Genomic DNA, 19,342 nt, shown 5'->3' on the forward strand with positions numbered 1-19,342 from the left:
TCAAGCCTGAAGTGGCTGGTAAGATGAGGTAGAAAACACATGCAGCAGATGCAAAGCCTTCCTGCTGTGGCCACAGGCTGCCTTTGCCAGCACTCCTCACATCTGTGTCGTGTCTGCACAGTGATGGAAGCTCACACTTCTCAAGACAGGGGCGTGGGGATGGTGAGCACACAGCTCCAGACTGCTGAACTGACTGAGAACAAGTCAGAGTCCCAGGCTGGAAGTAATTACATGACCATTTGAACCGTTTGCCCTTTTTAAACTGAAAAACATGTATTTCTCGTCAAGTCTTCCCAACCTCAAGCCGCTCCAGCAGCTACAGGAATGAAATTCTGTACCAGGCTTTCACTTAGAGCAGAGCTTCCTCACGCTCTGCCAGACTGCTGACAGACAACCAAGCAGCCCGCTCTGCAGCACTCAGCAACACGTGCTAAGGCAGTCAGCAGCAGCTTCATTTCTTTACCACGTAGAGACCCTGAGTTCCTCCTTTTGGGGACAAATAATTAGCAGCTGTGCAATTACCACAAATAGGAAACCTCCTCGTGAACTTTATTTCTCTTGTTTTGTAAGCAGTTGGGATGCAAACAAGGTCAAATTGCAATCCGATAGACACTTTCTATTCAAAAGTATTTGGCAAGTTCAATCTATTGCAACATTTTTACTAGTAAAATGTTCATTAAATACCATACATTTTTAAACAAGATTAATATAAAGCTAGTCCTTAAGACAGAAACCATCAGTAGAAATATCTTATGCTAATAAAAGTTGCAAACAGCTACTTAGAACTGTCCAGAGCAGAGACCTTGTCTGTATGTGGAACAACTGAAATAACACATTTTTGAGGTTATTGGAACTTCAGCCTACTATGGAGAAACAGAGTGAAATAATTGAAAAATATCACCAGTTACTTACAGTCCTGTGGTTAACCCACCAAATTCAAAATGAATACTCTTCAGTCAGCGAAAAAAAATCCTCCCGTGCCTTGTGTGTATGAAATGGAATGGTTTCAACTTGAGTGCCATTGTCCCGATAAATGAATTCTCCAAATGCTATGATTTTTCCCTTCTCTGCAGTGGTCTACAAGCTGTGTGATTTTCAGGCACAGAAGACGCTTTTAACCGTGCCAGGTGTGCATTTAATGCAGGACACAGTTCTTTCACTCTACAGCATTTTGGTTTAAAGACAGGAAAATTATTGGGCACAAATTAGTTGAGGGACAAAGCTCACAAATGGCCAACTGAGCTCTTGTTAAAAAAAAAAAAAAAAAAAAAAAAAAAAAAAACAGAACAAGAAAAACCAGGGAAGTTCCAAACGTATTTCTCACCCTTCTGCCAGCTTGCTTGACCACTTCTAAACAGGGACCAAGGTGGTAAAGAAGAGAGTAACAACTACTTCCTACCTTTTAGGAACACTGAAGTTCTTGAAGAATATATTACACATGTACATTCACTTGTAAATATTTTAACGTAGCTCCCCCAAACAAAAAATGTTGGTAGTGTAACAGAATTCTGAGAGATATCAATCCCAAAATACCACTACTTCTTTTAAAAAGCTCTCTATTAAGGTATTTGTACTCTGTAATATCATTTAGTGACATGCGAAGGCCGCTACCCTGCTATTTGCATCAGTTCTTTCCCACAGCATATTTTACAACAATGAGGAAGTGGTGCAAAACGACGTGAGCAGGTCAGATGGTGACATCAAATTCCAATCTTAGTGAAGAGAGCAACCGAAAGAAGCACATCTTACCTGCCTTAATTTGTCCTCTGTTTTCCCTATCTTCTGAAACCCCAGTGAACCATCATTTGGCAAAGAGAACATAAGCTTAACAGAATAGGAAATGTCATTTTATATTGAGATCATCTGCCTTACACAAATTTATCATGAGTTTTTGTTTACTCAGTATGCCTAAAGCAGGTTTATGATTTGCTTATTGCTTGAAGATCTGCAAGAGTTAATAAAATTCAGGAGAAAATGTCATTGGTAACTCTGCTGTTGGAGACAAATATAGATATGGCCGTCTTACCTAAGCTTTCAGATTTCGGCCTGCTTAAGCTCAAAAACCATTTTCATGACACTACAAGCTTAATGACAAACTAGCATATGGCACGAGAACTTCTCCAGCAAAGATACGTGGACAAGAAAACATGACAATAAATTCTGACCAAGTGGAATGTTTGCCCCGCACCAGATACAAACCTACTGTGCCATGTCAGTCACAGAAAAGCTCAAGCCTGTTTTCTGTCCCTATTTTTAATTTCAATTGTACCTCTAGAAGATGGCCTTTCCTACTCTGCAAAGTGAACGGAATTTTGCCATTAGAAAGCCTAGGCCCTGTACTTACCTAAAACATCAAGATACTGGCATGCTAAGGAGCAAAGTAAGTGCAATACCAAAGAAACGCTGAACTGAGCAATGGAGTTAGTGAAGATGATGAGCGAGATCTGTTCTTTTCTCTTGGCTAATACAACAACTCACAGAACCCCTGAGCCATTGGCCTTACTCACAAGAAGGCTCCGCGTCCACTGCTGCACCGCCAATCCCCTGGCAGCCATCAGGCCCGGGTGTGCAGTCCTGCCCCGCTGCCTCCTTCTCCTCGCAGCAGTCGGGTTTGCTCTGGTCGGGACAGGTCTGCGCCTTGCTGCCACCGGTGTCACCAGCCTCAGCACTGGCAGGACACGTGCCCCCTGACACCCCGTCACGGAGGGTGCCTCTGCTGTCAGCCCCAGCCGTTTCATTCCCCAAGTCTATGACGCCGTCCAGCTGCTGCTCAGGGCCAGGCCCTGATGCGGCCGACAGCTGTGCTGCTAAGTTTCTCGTGTTCTCTGTGACTTCAAATTCCGGCTTCTCTGCCGTCTGCTTCTCCCCAGAACCTAATTTAGTCTTCCTCGATTTCTTCATTGGTTTGTTGTGCACGTCTTCTTTGGAAAACCTCCAGTGAAACTACAAATAAAAGACCCAGACATTAAAGCCCACCTGTAACAGTCTCAAGCCAACATCTGCTTTCCTGACAAGAAATATTTTTTACTTAGTTTTTATTCAAAGCTAGTTTTGGTCAAAAAGACATGAGATGAAGAAACTGCATGACTAAATCAGATGGCTTCAAGATCACTGGAGCCTGCACAGGTGTATCTGTGAGACACAGGAGAGAGTTACGTGCTCTGCTTCTGCTGTGTAATGTGCCTGCTGGGCTCCCTTCAAGACAACAGTTCCCCACTGAGGCACACAGCAGCCTGGCAGACAGCATGCACTGTGTGGAAAGCACAACCAGAGAGCTGCACAAGCGCTGACAGGGGAAGCAATCATGTGGCACTATTAATTTTTTTTTCGACCAGGCTAGCAGCAGAACTAACACCATACCCCAAACCCTAAATTGTACAACAGTATGAAGGCTTTGTGATGAGAGCACATGAAGCTGCCTCAATACAGCTCTCGCCACAAGACTTGCCACAGCTACCATTTCAAAAGAACTGCTTTGACCACTATTAAAAAAAAAAAAAAAAAAAAAAAAAAAAAAAAAAAAAAAAAAAAGAGAGAGAGAGAACTGGCAATATCTTGAAATACTGACTGGACAGGTCTCACATACACAAGGTCCGACAACTATACCATTAATATAAGTCTTCATTCATCAAAAATAAGCTGAGCGTCCCAAGGAACGTCAGATCTGGTCCCACAGCAGTGCTGAGTCAACCCACAGCAGCTCCCTGAGTGCATGGATGTACCACAGAAGGATCCAGGATGGTGCAGACTTGGGGACGGGCTAGCAGGCAGTGCTCACTACTTCTCGTGTGCCATAAATACAAAAGCCATTTTTTCCACTGTGACCATGGCTGTGACAGAGTCACATTCATAAATCTTTTATTTAGCTATTTATTCCTTAAGCAAAAAATGATTCAAAACTTACTGTTTTTTTGCAGGGGAGGCTTTCCTTCCCTTGTCTAAACTGTAATGGTATTTAAATGAAAGATAACATTTCAGTTTTAGAGCTCAACTGTTCACAATTCTCACAGGCACCCGATTTTCTCTTTGATTTGCAGCAGGGCTGCACACTCACAGCTCCTTTCTAACCTGGTGCTCTCTTGGACAGAAGCAAGATCGGGGCCCTGAACACAATATAGTTTGTCCTGAATTTGCAGGAGACTCTGCATACCTGCACAGGCACAGGTGCATATGTATGCATGTCTACTCAGGTATATATATATTATATTTCAGAAAAAGGTACACAGCCAGTTTCTGCTGAAATGAGCACCACTTTTGTATGAAGTGAATAAACTTGATCGTCACTGACTGGATTTTGCACTGTCTTACTGAAGAGAAGTTTGACCACTTCTTGCCTGCTTCCTTTTCTGTTCAAGTTAAACTGAGCAGCACCCAGCTGGTGAGCACAGACGGGACAGACCAGCTTCCAGCACTGCAGTGTCCTTCTACCTAATCAGCAGATATCCTTCCAAGTAGCAGCCACCCACAAACGCTTCACACATGCCATATCCTAAGTTAAAAACCCCCAGCAAGTCTGTGATGTTGGGTGGCAGAACGTTCAGCAGCTTCACCAAATGCTAGGTTCAGCAGCTTCGAAGTGGCTCCCAACAGCTGTTCAGAGAGGCTGAGCGAGTCTTACAGATGTCTATATGATCATAACCAATGCACCCCATTTTTCTTGGCCTTCGGTCTGAAAATGCATTAGTAATTTTTGCCCCTGAGTATGTCTGTATATTTAACATTGCCAACGAGTAAACCCTTTGTTTTGTCAACCAGACATTGTTAAATAAGTTTTTATATCCCCAGATGAAAAAAATGTAAACAAATCATTGAGTCATCTGGATGGTATGCATTTGTTATTACAGTACAAGGAATCAGTATCATACTGCTTCTCTGTTTGAAGACATACAATTGCTTACAGTCACCCACCAAAAAAATAACTGAATGTGGGCACATCACCCCAACTTTAATCACTTGAAAACAAAGAGAAGGAATAAGAAAGAAGGGCTTTGTAGCACCATCACAGAATAACTAGGCTCTGGCTTCACTAATAAGAAAGGGTAAATCCTGAACAACAGATGTGCTCCCAGCACTTTCTCCTGCTTTGGTCAGCTCAAACTCCTTCCTGTTCTCTGCTGTATTTAAAAGGTGACTCTCACAAAGCCGGCTCCAATCCAGTGAGGGCTTTCTAGATCTGCAGTTCCCTAAACACTAGCTACAATGTTCTCAGTGCTCAGCTCTACTTAGCATTTCCCACATCCTATTGTAGCTCAGCTGTGAGCACAGCAGTCCTGCTGATGACATTAGGCCAGCCAGCACCCAGCAATCGCAAAGAGTAAAACAGAATAAAAATGAGGCTGTATGAGCAACTTTCTCATCGTGGTCTCAGGGAGATTTTCAGTACTTCACTCATCACCCTTGCTGATGCTTCCCTTACACACAGAAAGGGCAAGGCAAATTCCTACACAAGAGGAAGGTCAGCCACTTGCCCAGTACCAGTATTTGCCCTTCAGCAGTACAGCATGACACAGCTGGGTGGGGGTTTCCACTGTTATGCTTTTAAAAAGGGAAATGGGAACATGTATCCACATACGTGCATTATTAGCTGTCAGCTGTGTTCTCAGATAATATAGCTGGATTCAGGGTGCTTTATGCTTAAATTCTAGCAGAATTTATTAGCATTCCAGCACTAGATAGAAACAAGGTAAGAGACAACAATGAGTAGCAGTTTCTCTTTGCAGACAGTGAATGTGGGCAGAGATTTTTAGGTCACATGTGCAGGTTTATGGCAAAGCTGTAAAGAGAATTCTACACTTCTGCTGCCATGAGTCCAGCAGAAGAGCTCTGACATCGTCTGAGCATCTCCTTTCGTTCGAACAGTTCAATTCCTTGTGTCTTGTTTCATTTACCAGGCCACTTTATGACAGAGACATTCAATAAGCCACGTTTACTTCTTTGGGAAATGAATTGCAATATTAAAATTTTGCCAACAAAACAAAAAAACAAAAAAAACAGGAACATGAGTTTATTTACCTTAGATTCTTTTTTCTTTGCTTTCTGGGGCAAAGAAGGTCTCTGAAGAAATACAATTTGCTTTGTAGATAAATTCCCTTCCCTGAAAAGAAACAAATGCACACTCCTGAGAATGAATTAAATTCACATGCAGCATCACTCAAAGCAAAAATCCATCTTAGTCATTTATTTCTGCAGGTCAAAGAAGAACAAAATGAAGAATGACCTAAACACTGCTTGACCCCGGTGTCTCTAAGCATCCTGGCATTTTGGGGGAAAAATGATCAACTGATTACCCTGATAGAGACTGTTACTGTGACATGCTTTAGCTGAATGTTTTAGAATTAGAGTGTAAAAAGAAATTGTTTTGAACAAAAAGCAAGAATTCTATGGTGCATGTGCATAGCCCTGATGGCTGTGTGTGCCCCACAGGTATGCAGTGAGGCAGGAAGCACAAGCAAATGCCAGTAGCAGTTGGATTGGGTGCCTTTCTGCACTGCCATCCTGGCCTTGTGTTACTGGAGTTATAAAAGGAATACAGAAAACCAGAAGAGAAAACAATATCTATATACACACCCTTAGAGAACAAGGCTTACATATCATAATTATGATTTTCCATTTGTTCCTATATTTAAATGTACATGAAAGGCTTTAATATACTGACACAGATGGCCTTTACTTTTTAGGCTTTTTTGTGTAGGAACAGTGTTCATCTAGCTCTCTAAAGGAGCTGGGCATATTTTCCCTTTCTTCAGCTAAAAAAAAAAAAAATCATGACTAATTACACTGCTTTATATATAAATATATTCCTGACAAGCATAAATTCAGAATGCTCCATCTTCATGATAAGCAAGTGGGGTGACTGTTTTTTCACCACCATTAGAAAGAACATTTTTAAGTGACACGCATTTATGTCTAAAATCTCCAAACATTAATAATAGCAAAGCAGACCCCACACAATGACTACATATGCAAACAAGGCTACCAGAGTAATGACACAATAATTGGATATGGTTCTGCTCAGCTAGACTGTGTGTACCATCAGCGTCAGACAGACAGTAATTAAGAATGAAATTAATTTGCTTCAAATGGGCAACATCTCACTCCAAATATTATCATGGGTTTTGCTTTTGCTCCAAGTGGAGCTACTAAGTGAGAGAACCAGAGCAGGCATTTATTTATTTATTTTTAACACAAAGACAGAGATGATAATCAGAAAATACATGCAGAAACCACAGAGCCATTTCGCATTCTTTTGCCCACCAGACACATGCTTCCTGTCTAACGTGGCTTGTGGTACTCAGAAAACCCAGAGAACAGCTGCAGGAGGGTTTGCAAACTGAACATGGGCAAGAAAATCTATGCTAATTGTGCAGAGAATTGCTTGTGGTGCACAGACAGTGGCTGAAAAGCAGTGCTCACCCTCCCTACCTGTTTGTCTTCACAATCGGAGTAGGAAGGACGCACGTCAGCTGCCAGCCGTACATGGCAAGGGAATTCAGTAGTGGAACATAATCTGTCTGCACTTCCACTCCCTAGGAGAGAAAAATCAGCAGTCAGCATCAGCTCTTGCAGCGTGACATTCATTTTGACTTACAGCTTTTCTGGAAGGAGGAGAGGGTTTTTGTGGTGAAGTGAATCATTCTGTATGTCCAGCTGGCCAAGGAAAACATGAGGTGCAGGAATGACCACCGGTTCATCCTAACCTGTTAAATGACTTTGCTCAGAATGACAAACACCTGTGATTTTGTAGTTGTTGATTTTTTTATACTGCCTAAACCACCCATGCTTCAAACGATTCCAGATCTGAACAGGACAAACTCATTGCATTTTATCAAGTATCCTCTTCCAAACAAACACTGACAACATGACAACGATGCTTTGCCCAGATTCTGCACTTATTTGGGCTGCACCAAACCAACTGAGCAGCTCTACAGCGATGGATCAAGAGCAAAATGGGCAACAACAGAAAAAAAACCTAAGTACAAGTCTGTTCCTTGTATTACAGAATCACAGAGATACTCATGAATACACACTGCCTCCTTGTTTTGAATCAGAAGATCTGTGGGCAAGACCAAAAATGCCGCCTTTCAGATATACACAAGACAGCCTTGCTAATGCTCTTTCCAATAGATGGCAAAACCTGTAATTCACACATAAAGAACTACTGGTGATTTCAACAAAGACTGCTCCAGTGTCCCATTGCCAAGACTTCCACTAACTTAAGAATAGATGGTAGAGCATATTTACTTGTTTTTCATCTTAATAAATACAAAACAAGAAATGATAACTACTAGCCTCTACAAATATAGCTGTATTCCATTGGAATAACAATCAGATCTGCCAGAAAGCTCAGACACTTAGATTGGTTTAATGTGCACACTAGTAGTTTTAATCACCAATTCTCAGCAAAATAACTTTCTCTATTTTCCTCAGGCCTGCTCCAAAAAGTCCATTTATTCTGTAATAATAGTCATCTGGTCAGAACTAATCCAAATCCTCCTGTAGTACTTCAAATTACCTTAGTGATTTCCAACTTCAACTATTCCTTTCTTCTAATGACTGTAATAAAGGTCACTTGATATCTTCATAACTGAATGACTGCCTGACTCTGCCTATTCAAATCTCATCTTGACTGCAAGTAGCCCAAGAAGCTCTATCACTCCTGCTTAAAAAAGAGAGTATTTGAAAATTCTGCACTAGAAAGTAGCTGTAAGAGAACACTTGGCTCATGCTGCTCTGATTTCTGTACAGAGACTTTCAGGGCCTTTTTACACACACAGCTGCTTTGCAGCACCAGCATGTATCTGGAATACACACAGAATTGCTAATTACTGATTTCCCCCAAAGCAATCAGGACTGATCCCCAGCTGGGACTGAGGGCAGTTTGGTGCCTCCCTACACTCCTGTTCTCCTCCTTGCCCTTCCCACTCTCTGTCCCCACTGTAAGATGGGCGTCTCCTGCCGCTTCCAAGTTTTCAAAATAGTGTTTGCAAGAGCAATACAGAAAGGATGACGTGTCCAGATGCCTTTAGCATCTAACCTCTCAAGGAAAGAGATCAATCACACACTGAGCTTCATCAGGCAGGTCAACAATGTTTTCCAAAAATGATGAAAACACAAGCACCAGGAACGAGGTCAGCACATCATCACTGCCAGCCCTCCTCCAGACACCAGGAGGGACACAAGATCTGACCAAAACATTCCCTCTCTCAAGGCATTTGTAGATGATAAACCAGAGGGAGATCACTCATGTGGAAAGCATTAGACCAGTGAGTGGGTCAGGAAACACCGGTGCAGCAGACCTTGTTTGAGTCCCAAGCAACCTCCCATGCTACAAACAGCATTCCTATTTTGAATTCATTGCCTAAGGTCAGAGAACACTGAGGAGACCTTTCTCCTTGCATAAGGACACACACACAGACATGTCAAAAATCAACAGGATGACAGCAATGAGGAGGGACATTGGTAACACACAGAGCACAGCTTGCCTGGCTGCTGCAGAACCTGGAGTGTGAGGCTGCACTGCCCCCACTGTCACAGTCCTGTCCCCACAAGGCAAAAGGAGGCCGGGCCCCATCTGACCTGTCAGAGTTAAGCACCACCTGCAGAGATGATGCTGTGCTTCTTAATCCCCAAGCAGGAGAAGCAGAAAGAGAGGATAAATCACACTCAAAAGTGTAAAATTACCGAAAATTAGATTTAAGATTAACATCAGTTAAACTTCAAGAAAAGAAAAAGAAAGTCTGGAAAACCTAAAAGATCTGTTGAAAGAGTATTGTGTCATTGTTAGAAGGTATCTATTCATTCTTGCACAGGCTGGTGCTGACAGCAGAACCTGCATGTCATAGATCACAGAATCATCAAACTATTAGGGTTGGAAAACACCACCAAGACCATCGAGTCCAACCACCAACCCAGCCCCTCCATGCCCACTAACTTTGTCCCTCAGTGCCACAGTTCTTGAACACCTCCAGGGACAGTGACTCTACCACCTCCCTGGGCAGCCTGTGCCAATGCACCACTCTTTCTGAGAAGAAATTCTTCCTAATATCCAACCTGAACCTTCTCTGGTACAACTTAAGGCCATCATCTCTCATCCTATCACTGGTTATCCAGGAGAAGAGGCTGACCCCCACCTTGCTACAATCTCCTTTCAGGTAATTGTCAAGAGCGATAAGGTCTTCCCTGAGCCTCCTCTTCTCCAGACTAAACAATCCCAGAAGTCAGACTGGGCTTCTTCAGTTCCTTCTTCAGACCAGGAAGGGAACAGACCTTAAGGCACACCTCTCCCAGCTCCAACTGCTCTGAGCAAGACCTTGGTACCATTGGGCACCACACAGCTCCTCAGGGGAATAAATGCCAACAACTGGTTGTTGAAAGGCAACAGACAAGAGAAAGGACGCTCTCCTGAACCAACATACAGAATTCATATGGGCTGCTAGCTCCCCATTTGCAAATACAGATAATAGCAGCCTTAACACCACATAAACGAAATATCCTCCCTCTCCTGAATCAGCACCTGCAGTCCTATCCCCAGGACTGGAAACTGGCCACAAGCAGAAGCCACAGTCATACAGGTCTTTAGGAGAGAGCACAAAGGATCAGTGTCACCTAAAATGCTTCCCTAGGCAAAAATGCATCCAAATAAACAATACACTGGTGGCTGGGTACAGAGAAAAAGCAGAATTTCATATTTATTTTATATTTTATAAGCAATAACGTTATTTTAAGATTTACTTTTATTTGCAACAATGGAAATATAATTTCAATTTCTTAAGAGAAAATTTCAATGCTCTTTCTAGCTAACAGATCTGAATTTGAGAACCAATAGGAAGAGAAAGTACATGCCAGAGCTCTGGTGAACAAGAGTGTTCACATAATGTGTCTCAAACTGGGAGATGTTTCATTCAGTGTGAAGGTGGAAAATTTTAATTAACTTGTTTCCCACCCTGCTATGGATGGTAAGTCATCTCTGATCACACCTGGAGTGTCAAGAAGCCAGAGCACAGTGAGTGAGGCTTTTCCCTTGACTTACACCACATGAAAAGAATTCATTTTTTCTGTAGTTGTATTATTTGTTTTCAGTCTTTTCTTGCTTTCACAGCAGCTTCTTCTCATTAGAAAGGAATAAAAAGTATGATTAAAAAATGATAAAGATAATATCTAGGGCAAGCTACGCAAACAACTGCATTAACTGCTTTTCTTTTCTTTTCCCCCTTTATTGTGGCAATTTTAACCACAGCAAGAGAATAAACACAGCAGCTACTAAGCTCTTGTGAGACAGAAAGAAATCATTCTTTCCTGGGTTAAGTGAATGTGATTTACTCACAGGGCAGCTATGGATTGTCACTGTTTAATATTTTTTTCCAATGTGGATTGAAGAGTGGAAGACTGAAAATCCCATTAAATAAATCTTAATAAAACCTTTACAAGCAAATCCTAACAGACCACATGCTAAGGCCTATGGACAGATGGCAAAGAAGATGGAAAGTAAAAAACACAGCAGCTTTTAAGTAGGCTCAAGCTATTGTTTATGGGAGAAAACATGCAGTGTGCTCCTGCTCAGCTCCCTACACAAACACTGGAGAGAGCCCATAGAAAAGGCAGCATGCACCCTGGGCAGCAGACTAGCAGCCTCCACCACTGCCAAAGTTGCAGCTTTTCCTATTTCACTGGAGGGAGAAAGAGGACGTGGTGAAGGCAACACTGGCACCTTGTGAAAAAGAGAGAAAATAAAATGAGAGAAATCAAATATATGGGCTGTCTGAGAATGACCTGGTACAAGAATGATGCAAATGTTTGATGGCTGCAGTAATACAGAAGAAAAAGAGACCAAGCCCAATCTCTAAAGTTTGAAATGATTTGTCCATTCCTGTTTTAAACTTATTCCATAAAACACTTTCTCTTAATAATGTAACACTATCGATCCATTAAAACTATCTACTGTAAGCAAAAGAGAAGTTTCACACAAGCGCTGCGGCAAAAAAATTGCACCACGCTCCTTCAGCATTGAGCTTCTCCTAAATCTCAGCCTGTAATACAATACAGAGCCTTGTCAGCAGACATGCATGAGAAGCTTTACAGCAGAGCAGTGTGGGCAAACAGAAAAACAGAACAAGACAGCCTTTTGCTCATTATATCAGATAAATGTAACTTATATTTCTTAATAAAATTTCTTATTATATGTGAATTAATGGACTGTGAAGTATTTTTGAGAATATACAAATCTGCAGCACTAAACTGGGGGAATCCTGTTAAGACAGTTTTTCCTGAGATTCAAATGTATCCATTCTCAATGTCCATACACATATATGCTGCTGAGTAGCATTCACATCCATGTCCACATACAGTGTAAAGCAAAATAATCAACAACTAAAAAGCTTCTTCTGTCTGTTAAGTCCACTTCTCTCAGTGACTTCAGTGAGGCAAACCCTACTTTCTGGTGCAAGCATACACTGTTAAAATGATTGAGTACTTCCAGTAATGCCTGCACCTGTAAGACAGAAGCACAGTTGAATAGCAACAGAATTTTGCATTTATAGAAGCAGAGGACAGGTAGCAAAAGCTCCTCAAGGTGAATGTACTACATTAGAATGGAAAGGGTTCTCCTCATAGGAAGCGTGGAAATGTCTTAGGAAATCTGCTGAACTTAATATAGCATAGGGGACATGCACATGACAGCACAATTCCACACTGGCCATAGAGCAGAAGAAATAACTATGATCTAGCAATCCATCAGTACATTTTCTTACACAACTCTGGCATTTTTAGTCTCATAATTCCTGCAACAATTCCATGCTGTACCTTCAGATGAGTGCCAATTTAACCATCTATCTACAAACTGTTCTTGGAACACCAGTAACAGCTAAACACTGTCTGAGAACTGGTATAACCCAGGGAGCCTTACCACACACAGCTGAAGCTTTTGCACACAGCTTCCCCAGTATAATGTCCTTCAGTTCTAAGTTACTCTCAGCCTGTTCCAAATAAGCTCTGTGCACCACTTTACCATTCTGAAATGAAAAATCTACTTCCAAACAAGAAGCACATCTGAAAAACAGATGCTCTATGGCAACAGGTTCAAGTCAACAAGAAAGGAGACCTCCAAAACATGCAGGGTTTCACTAACATGCAGGGTAGCACACGCAATTGATGGCGTCCCAGCTGCTGTCTCCTGTGATACTCAAAATGCCAGGGCATCGTCCTGTGGCCACCCAGCAGCTGCTCAGGGTCAAAGAGGTACATAAGCCAAGTCCTTACTGCCTGGCCAAAGGTGATCTGCTGTGAAAAAGACTTGTGCCCTTTGTGACTCTTTGTAAAGTGTAAAAAATAAAAAATAAAACAAACAAACAAACAAACCACATCTGAAATGCTTCTTTTCAGTTTGTTCTTGAAAGTTCAGATCTGGTATTCTCTTTTTTTTTTTTTCTATGTTTGTTTCTATGGGTGAGTAGAGAACTAATTCTTATCTACGATCCGCCACAAACCGAAGCAAACCATGCCAGACAGTATGTGACTTTTTTAATATTGAGATCGTTATAAATCCTGTGCTTTTCTGCCTGCTTACTTCAAGTGTCCTTTACTCACTGGGAAGAAATGTTGGCTTTGCCAAACTTCAGTACTTCCAGCACTACAACAGAGTATTGCTAAATTTATCAACAAAACCAAAGAAAAATTTGCCTGTGTTTTTTAATCCTATGTAAGGTACATCTATTGAGTTCAGTAGGCAAATACAGAGATATTTATGCTGCCTTTGTATCTTAGATAAAAGAAACAACAGCTACAAAAACCTGTTAAAGTTAACAGGCTCCTGAAGATTTTGTTTAGCTTTGCTTATACAGCAACGAGGGGCAAAATCCTGAAATACTCTATCCAGGCAAAAATATTTGGATGGTAAAGAGTCACTCTCAGAACTGCATTTCATACCAATCGCCATCAGCTTTTTTTCTGACCCAGCCATGCCTTTCTCCTATGGCTAAAGACAATAAAATGTAGCTTAACTGACATGACCTAAATCAAATCTACAGTCAAATCAAATCTTCATTTCCAGAGAATTTTTCCAAAGGCTTACATTAAGGCAACTTGCAACACAGGCTTAACAGAGATCATTCTTAAATCTTTTGATATGTCACACTGTAAACGGTTTATCGTGTCTACAGCAGACACTGACCCTATTCAGTTTTGCCAGGGAAATGGCAACACTGTGATGCATTTGAGATTTTAATTCATGCTAGTGTACCAAAGATATGGTAATAGCACAAAAGAAGAAAGCGATGAATCACTAGCTGAGGATTTTCAATGAGAAAATATTGTAAATTAAGGACAGTATTTTCAGAATGAACAAGATTTCCAAAGAGGAACAATATAGAAATCTAAAATAAACATTGTGGCACTCAACTTGAAAGACACTACTAGCTGTTTTGTCTTGGCTAATGGCTAAGAGAAGGAGATAGATTAGAGGTGGGGAGGGCGAAATCACACAGGCTTTGGTTAATCAGAGCTGCCTACCCACATTTGCCTAGGCAAGCAGAATTAAAACCATCATGTAAGTTGTAGCACCAGATCTCAGTGACTGCTGTGGAAATAACGTGTCCTGACATTTTTAGAGTTAAAATGATAGGAATGAGAGGAGCATTTTGTCATTAGAACTCCTCTGGTCATTCACAGAGGATGCGACAGCTCTACTTTGCTCGAGGAGAAAGAGTTAAATCACTCAGAGCTATTACATCCTGTCTGCTGCTTGGCGGGACCACATACTGTGACAGCTGCAAGCTTTACATCCTCTACAGGCTGACATTTTACACACATAACCAGTGCATCACATTGTTCAGCTTGTTTTCTCTTTTAGCCTTAGCAATTAAAAAGGCAGCACATTCCCCACTAAGAGGTGTGCCAGCCCCTCTCTTTTGCCTTTATGACTAAACAGCAAAACTTTATCTTTTCATTGAGAAAGGTTCTCTAGATTTCATTTTATTACTGAGAGCATCAGCACATGCTGTATGTCTTTTTACGTTGAACAGCTTTCTTTTGTTGCAGCTGGGATTCTTTTCATTTGTTTGTTTCTTATTCCTAATTGGGACACAGCACAATACATTTGCACAGTTCAGACCACACCTGAACAAGTCTATAGCTCTTCCAGACATCCTATCTGATACAAACTTTAAGTAAGGATCCATTATACACATTTATGTCACGCTGCCCATCAGTGCTTCCACTGCTGCCTTGGTATAAACGAAAAAGACAAATGGAAAAGGTTAGTCTAGGCCACAGTATAAACCTGTATCAAAAAATATGAAATTCTACATTAATGAGCATTCCATTGCTCCAAAACTATCTCTGCGGTAACATTTTGATCTACCAATAATATTTAAAAAGCATCAGGGCATCTCCTGTCAGTACTGGACAGTCTTTCCCATTTTCTGTATCTCCCATTTTACAGTCCCATCCTCTGCCCCTTTCTTATTCCATGCTCACTGTAAATAAAGGTGGATTTCAAGGGAGTTTAACTGAGGGACAACCTGATTTCCTGGTTAGGACAAGCACCTACAGATTCCTTTGGCTTCCAGTATTTCTTCATCATTTCATGACCTTACTTACCAATTCCTATTATCTCCCAGAAAGCATGGGGCAGGAAACAGCCAGCCAGTTACTTAAATCTCAGGGGAACAAAAAAGTGGCCAGCACTGCTCTATCTCTATCTGGGTTCCAAACTGTCCAAGAGTTCTACAACGCCTCATTATCCTTCAGCATGCTTTTTTCCCTACTCTATTTCTCCATTTACACATTGGTAAGTAATACATTCATTGTGTCACTAAACGAGGCTACTGACCTCAGGAGGACAGAATTGCCAGGGAATAGCCAGCACCCACATTTCAGATTACAGCAGAGAACAATCTCATCACACCAACAAGTTGTGTACACGTTATCAGCTAGTTTCTGAAGTTGCACATAGACCTACCAAATCTTACACCTGGAACTAGAGACTCTTCATGTTAGCCCTCACACAGACACGGTATGCAGCATTACAGCATCTCCTGACTCACCAGATGGCTTTCACTGGTTGATGCCTTAATCTATTGGCCAGCTGTACCTCCAGCTTGGGGGAGAAAGGCATCACTGCTAGAATTCAGGCAAACGATGTACTACCTTCCAGGGCTCCAACACCTCCAAATGGCCATGCTAGAAGACACTCCTCTGCTGTGTCACACTGTTCAGTTATTGCCATCACTGGTTCTCATTATCAGATGCTGTCCTCATCATAGTTTGAGGCAAACTTGTGTCCACCAAGAGCAAACTAAGAGGTGCAGATGGCATTATGCATGACTGCATTACAATTTCCTTGAGTCACAGAGAGCTTCTCGCTGGCTGTCTGAGCCAAACTGATTCAGATCAAGAGTCTACTTAATCTCAGAAAGCTATCCCCAGTGTGGCTATATGGGACAGCTCAAGCACAGTAATATCAGGGCAAGCATGCAGGATACTTGCCCTAGATATTTTATGTATTTCCTCAGCACATCATCAGGTTTAGTTTCTACTGAAAGCAGTGTGTGATGCAAACTAAGATATAGTATGTGGGGAGGATCATAGGGCTCACTTTAGAAACACATGGCTAATCTGAATAAAATGCTTCTATAGTTGCATAGATATAGAAAAGATAGAGAAAATCACAGTATGTTTTCCAGTTTCTCCTTGAACCCATCTAGCCTTTTTGAAACCACGGCATTCTTCAGAAATGCATTCTACCAATTTCCTTCCTGCTGTGTGACATATGACCTGAATTACTTTTTTTTTTTTTTTTCTTCATTTTGTACCTGGCCCTTGAGCAGGCACATTTGAAGCCTCTCAAATCTTATACTGCCAAAGAAGGCAAAAAGTTAACCTCTATTCAAATATCTCCTATGATTTAGGAGACCTCTACCTATTCTGTTACCTGCAACTTTTCTTTTTCCCAGGCTGAAATACACACCACATAAAGTCTTCCTAATATGGAAGCTGTCTGTATGGCTCATCATTCCCATTACTATTCTCTGGACATTTTCAGTGTTAACATAACCCTATGAAAAAAGGTGCTGCCAAATCATGACTTATATAGTAGTATAAAGCAGTGTATGCTTGCTGTATCACACTCTATTCCTCTCCAAGCAGTTTTTAACATTCGGTTAACATTAATGCCCCTTGACATTTGCCTTCTTACTCAGCACTAACCTAACCTAAATGCTTTCATGAAACCGTCTGTCATTACCCCAAAACCTTGCTCCTGATTGGCAATACCACAACTTGACCCTAAAAATAAATTGTGGCTGTAAGTTTTTTTTTGTGGGGGTTTTTTTTTTTTTTTTGTTTTGTTTTGCTTTTTTTTTTTTAAAGTCTGTAATAACTGGAATAATATCAAATGCAATATTGGCATCATTTTTATAGATGCACATGAGCACAAGAAAAGCTGCTGTTAACAACTACATTGTTCTTCAAGAAGTCTCTTATATGCTCATTTCTTGCTACACTTTGAAATCATCAACTAATGATCAAACTCCTAATCCTAGTCTCCTGGAATTTTAGACATTTAGTTTAGTATCAGTCTCATTTTTCCTTAATCTATGCTTCTGGCAGATGTTGTGCCCTGCTTAAGTCTTTTCTAGGATTTTCACACCATTTACAATGTATTGCAAACTGGAAGATGAGGTATGGCTTTTATAGACCGTAGAACGGCTCGGGTCAGGACTGACCTCAAGTATCGTTAAGCTCCAACCCCCCTGCCACTGGCAGGTGCCAATCTCTGTATCCAATACAAGACCAGGCTGCCCAGGGTCCCATCCAACCTTTAATAGATATGTAACATCTATTTCTGGCAGACTAGAGCAATCAAATTATAAAAAAAGAAAAATATTCTGAACATTAAGCAATGTTTTTTTTTCCCTTGTGATCTTTTTGCTTCTTATTGCAAAGATTTTAATCCCAGGTTTTTAAATACATATTTGTGTACCACACCCACGCTGCTCTTCCTCCCATCTTCTCCCCCACTGAAGTAAGGAATGATTCAAAACCAAAAAAACACTGTTCAAACACAGAGCATTGTTAACCTGGCATTACTGCTAACACTGGCCTCTCTACCTCCATTACTTGTATGCACTGCTGAAGTAAGTACAGGAGTATGCCTGCAGTCTCGGTGTGTTTTGATTTATTAAATAAATAAAGGAAAAACATACCTTCAGTACAGTCCACTGCTCTACAACAATAGCATCATAGCCCTGCATGATTTTATTGTCTTCCACAGCAACATCTTCAAAGAGAAATACTCCATCCATTGTTCCATGCAAGGAATCTGTGGAAACACAGTGTTATGCGTAAGCTCTGTGAGAAACACTCCGTGTGTAGCGAGGCATTTTAATTTAGTAATAGCCAGTTCTTTCAAGCATATTAATACCATGTGCTTGGAAACACATTTTCCTCCGAAAGTCCAACTGCAACAAATGTCTGAGACAAACATATTCAGCAGTTTCTAAAAGCAACCCTCTCCATCCACCATTATGCCAGAGTTTATCCTCAAAAAACACAGCTCTTGCACTTTGAGGTGTCAGAATAAGTTCAGTCCTTTTCACCAACCTGAAGTTGTACACATGCCTTATGGGCTGAAGACCACATATCATGTTGCATCAACTTTTGAAGGGTTTCTGTAAGTACAATGAATGTGTACCTATGCATTCATCTATTCAAGTCAGAACCCTATTTATGGAACAGGTATTGCAGATACGATGGGCTATGTGGGCTAAGGATGCTCTGGCATATCTAAATGCTGTAAAAGAAAAGATACATTCATAACTATTTCATTAACTTATGAAGGCTTTTTGACCATCTGGTTTAGTAACTGTTCTCATTTATATTCCCAGCATGTTCAGCCTTTTTTCAGATTAAACACACTATTAAAGTTACTTCAGCAGCACCTTCCCCTTGAACTTAGCTGTATATTTTACTATCAGCAGTCTCCCCCAGAGGCAAGCATTCAGTTTTGTCAGCTCCACGACACAAGAGTGCAACTAATTGAAAAAATACCCTTCCTTGCTAAAATAAATTATGAAATATCTGTCCATAAAATATACTACATAACAGTTCTGTACTCTTTATGAACACCAAGAACTCTCACACTGTCACAAGCATGCTTCTCATCCTACCCCTCAGATTTAAAGAATACACTGGCACTGTACAACCAACTATGAAAATCTTGCTCCTCCACCTGCCTAAATGCAATAGTATTTTATACAACAGTTTATTTGTATTTTTAGGAAAATTTTGCTCCTTGCACCACATAGGCTGAATCAACAGATCCCTGGACTGACTTTGCAGGCAAGCCCGC

General features: G+C 41.1%; 1 protein-coding gene across 2 annotated transcripts in view; it reads right to left on the reverse strand.

The window, feature by feature from the left end:
- Window positions 1-518: 518 nt before the first annotated feature.
- Window positions 519-19,342, reverse strand: part of RFTN1 (raftlin, lipid raft linker 1) — a 95,661-nt gene continuing 76,837 nt past the window's right edge. For both annotated transcript variants that reach the window (XM_052695612.1, XM_052695613.1), the window contains exons 7-10: window positions 18,198-18,313; window positions 7,423-7,526; window positions 6,013-6,094; window positions 519-2,943 (exon numbers count right to left, since the gene is read on the reverse strand). In XM_052695612.1, the coding sequence (XP_052551572.1) occupies window positions 2,500-2,943; window positions 6,013-6,094; window positions 7,423-7,526; window positions 18,198-18,313 (746 nt within the window). In that variant the 3' untranslated portion in view covers window positions 519-2,499. The remainder of the gene's footprint in view (window positions 2,944-6,012; window positions 6,095-7,422; window positions 7,527-18,197; window positions 18,314-19,342) is intronic.

Source organism: Tympanuchus pallidicinctus, unplaced genomic scaffold (assembly GCF_026119805.1).
Source record: "Tympanuchus pallidicinctus isolate F22 unplaced genomic scaffold, pur_lepc_1.0 scaffold3, whole genome shotgun sequence".
Classification (NCBI taxonomy): Eukaryota; Metazoa; Chordata; class Aves; order Galliformes; family Phasianidae; genus Tympanuchus; species Tympanuchus pallidicinctus.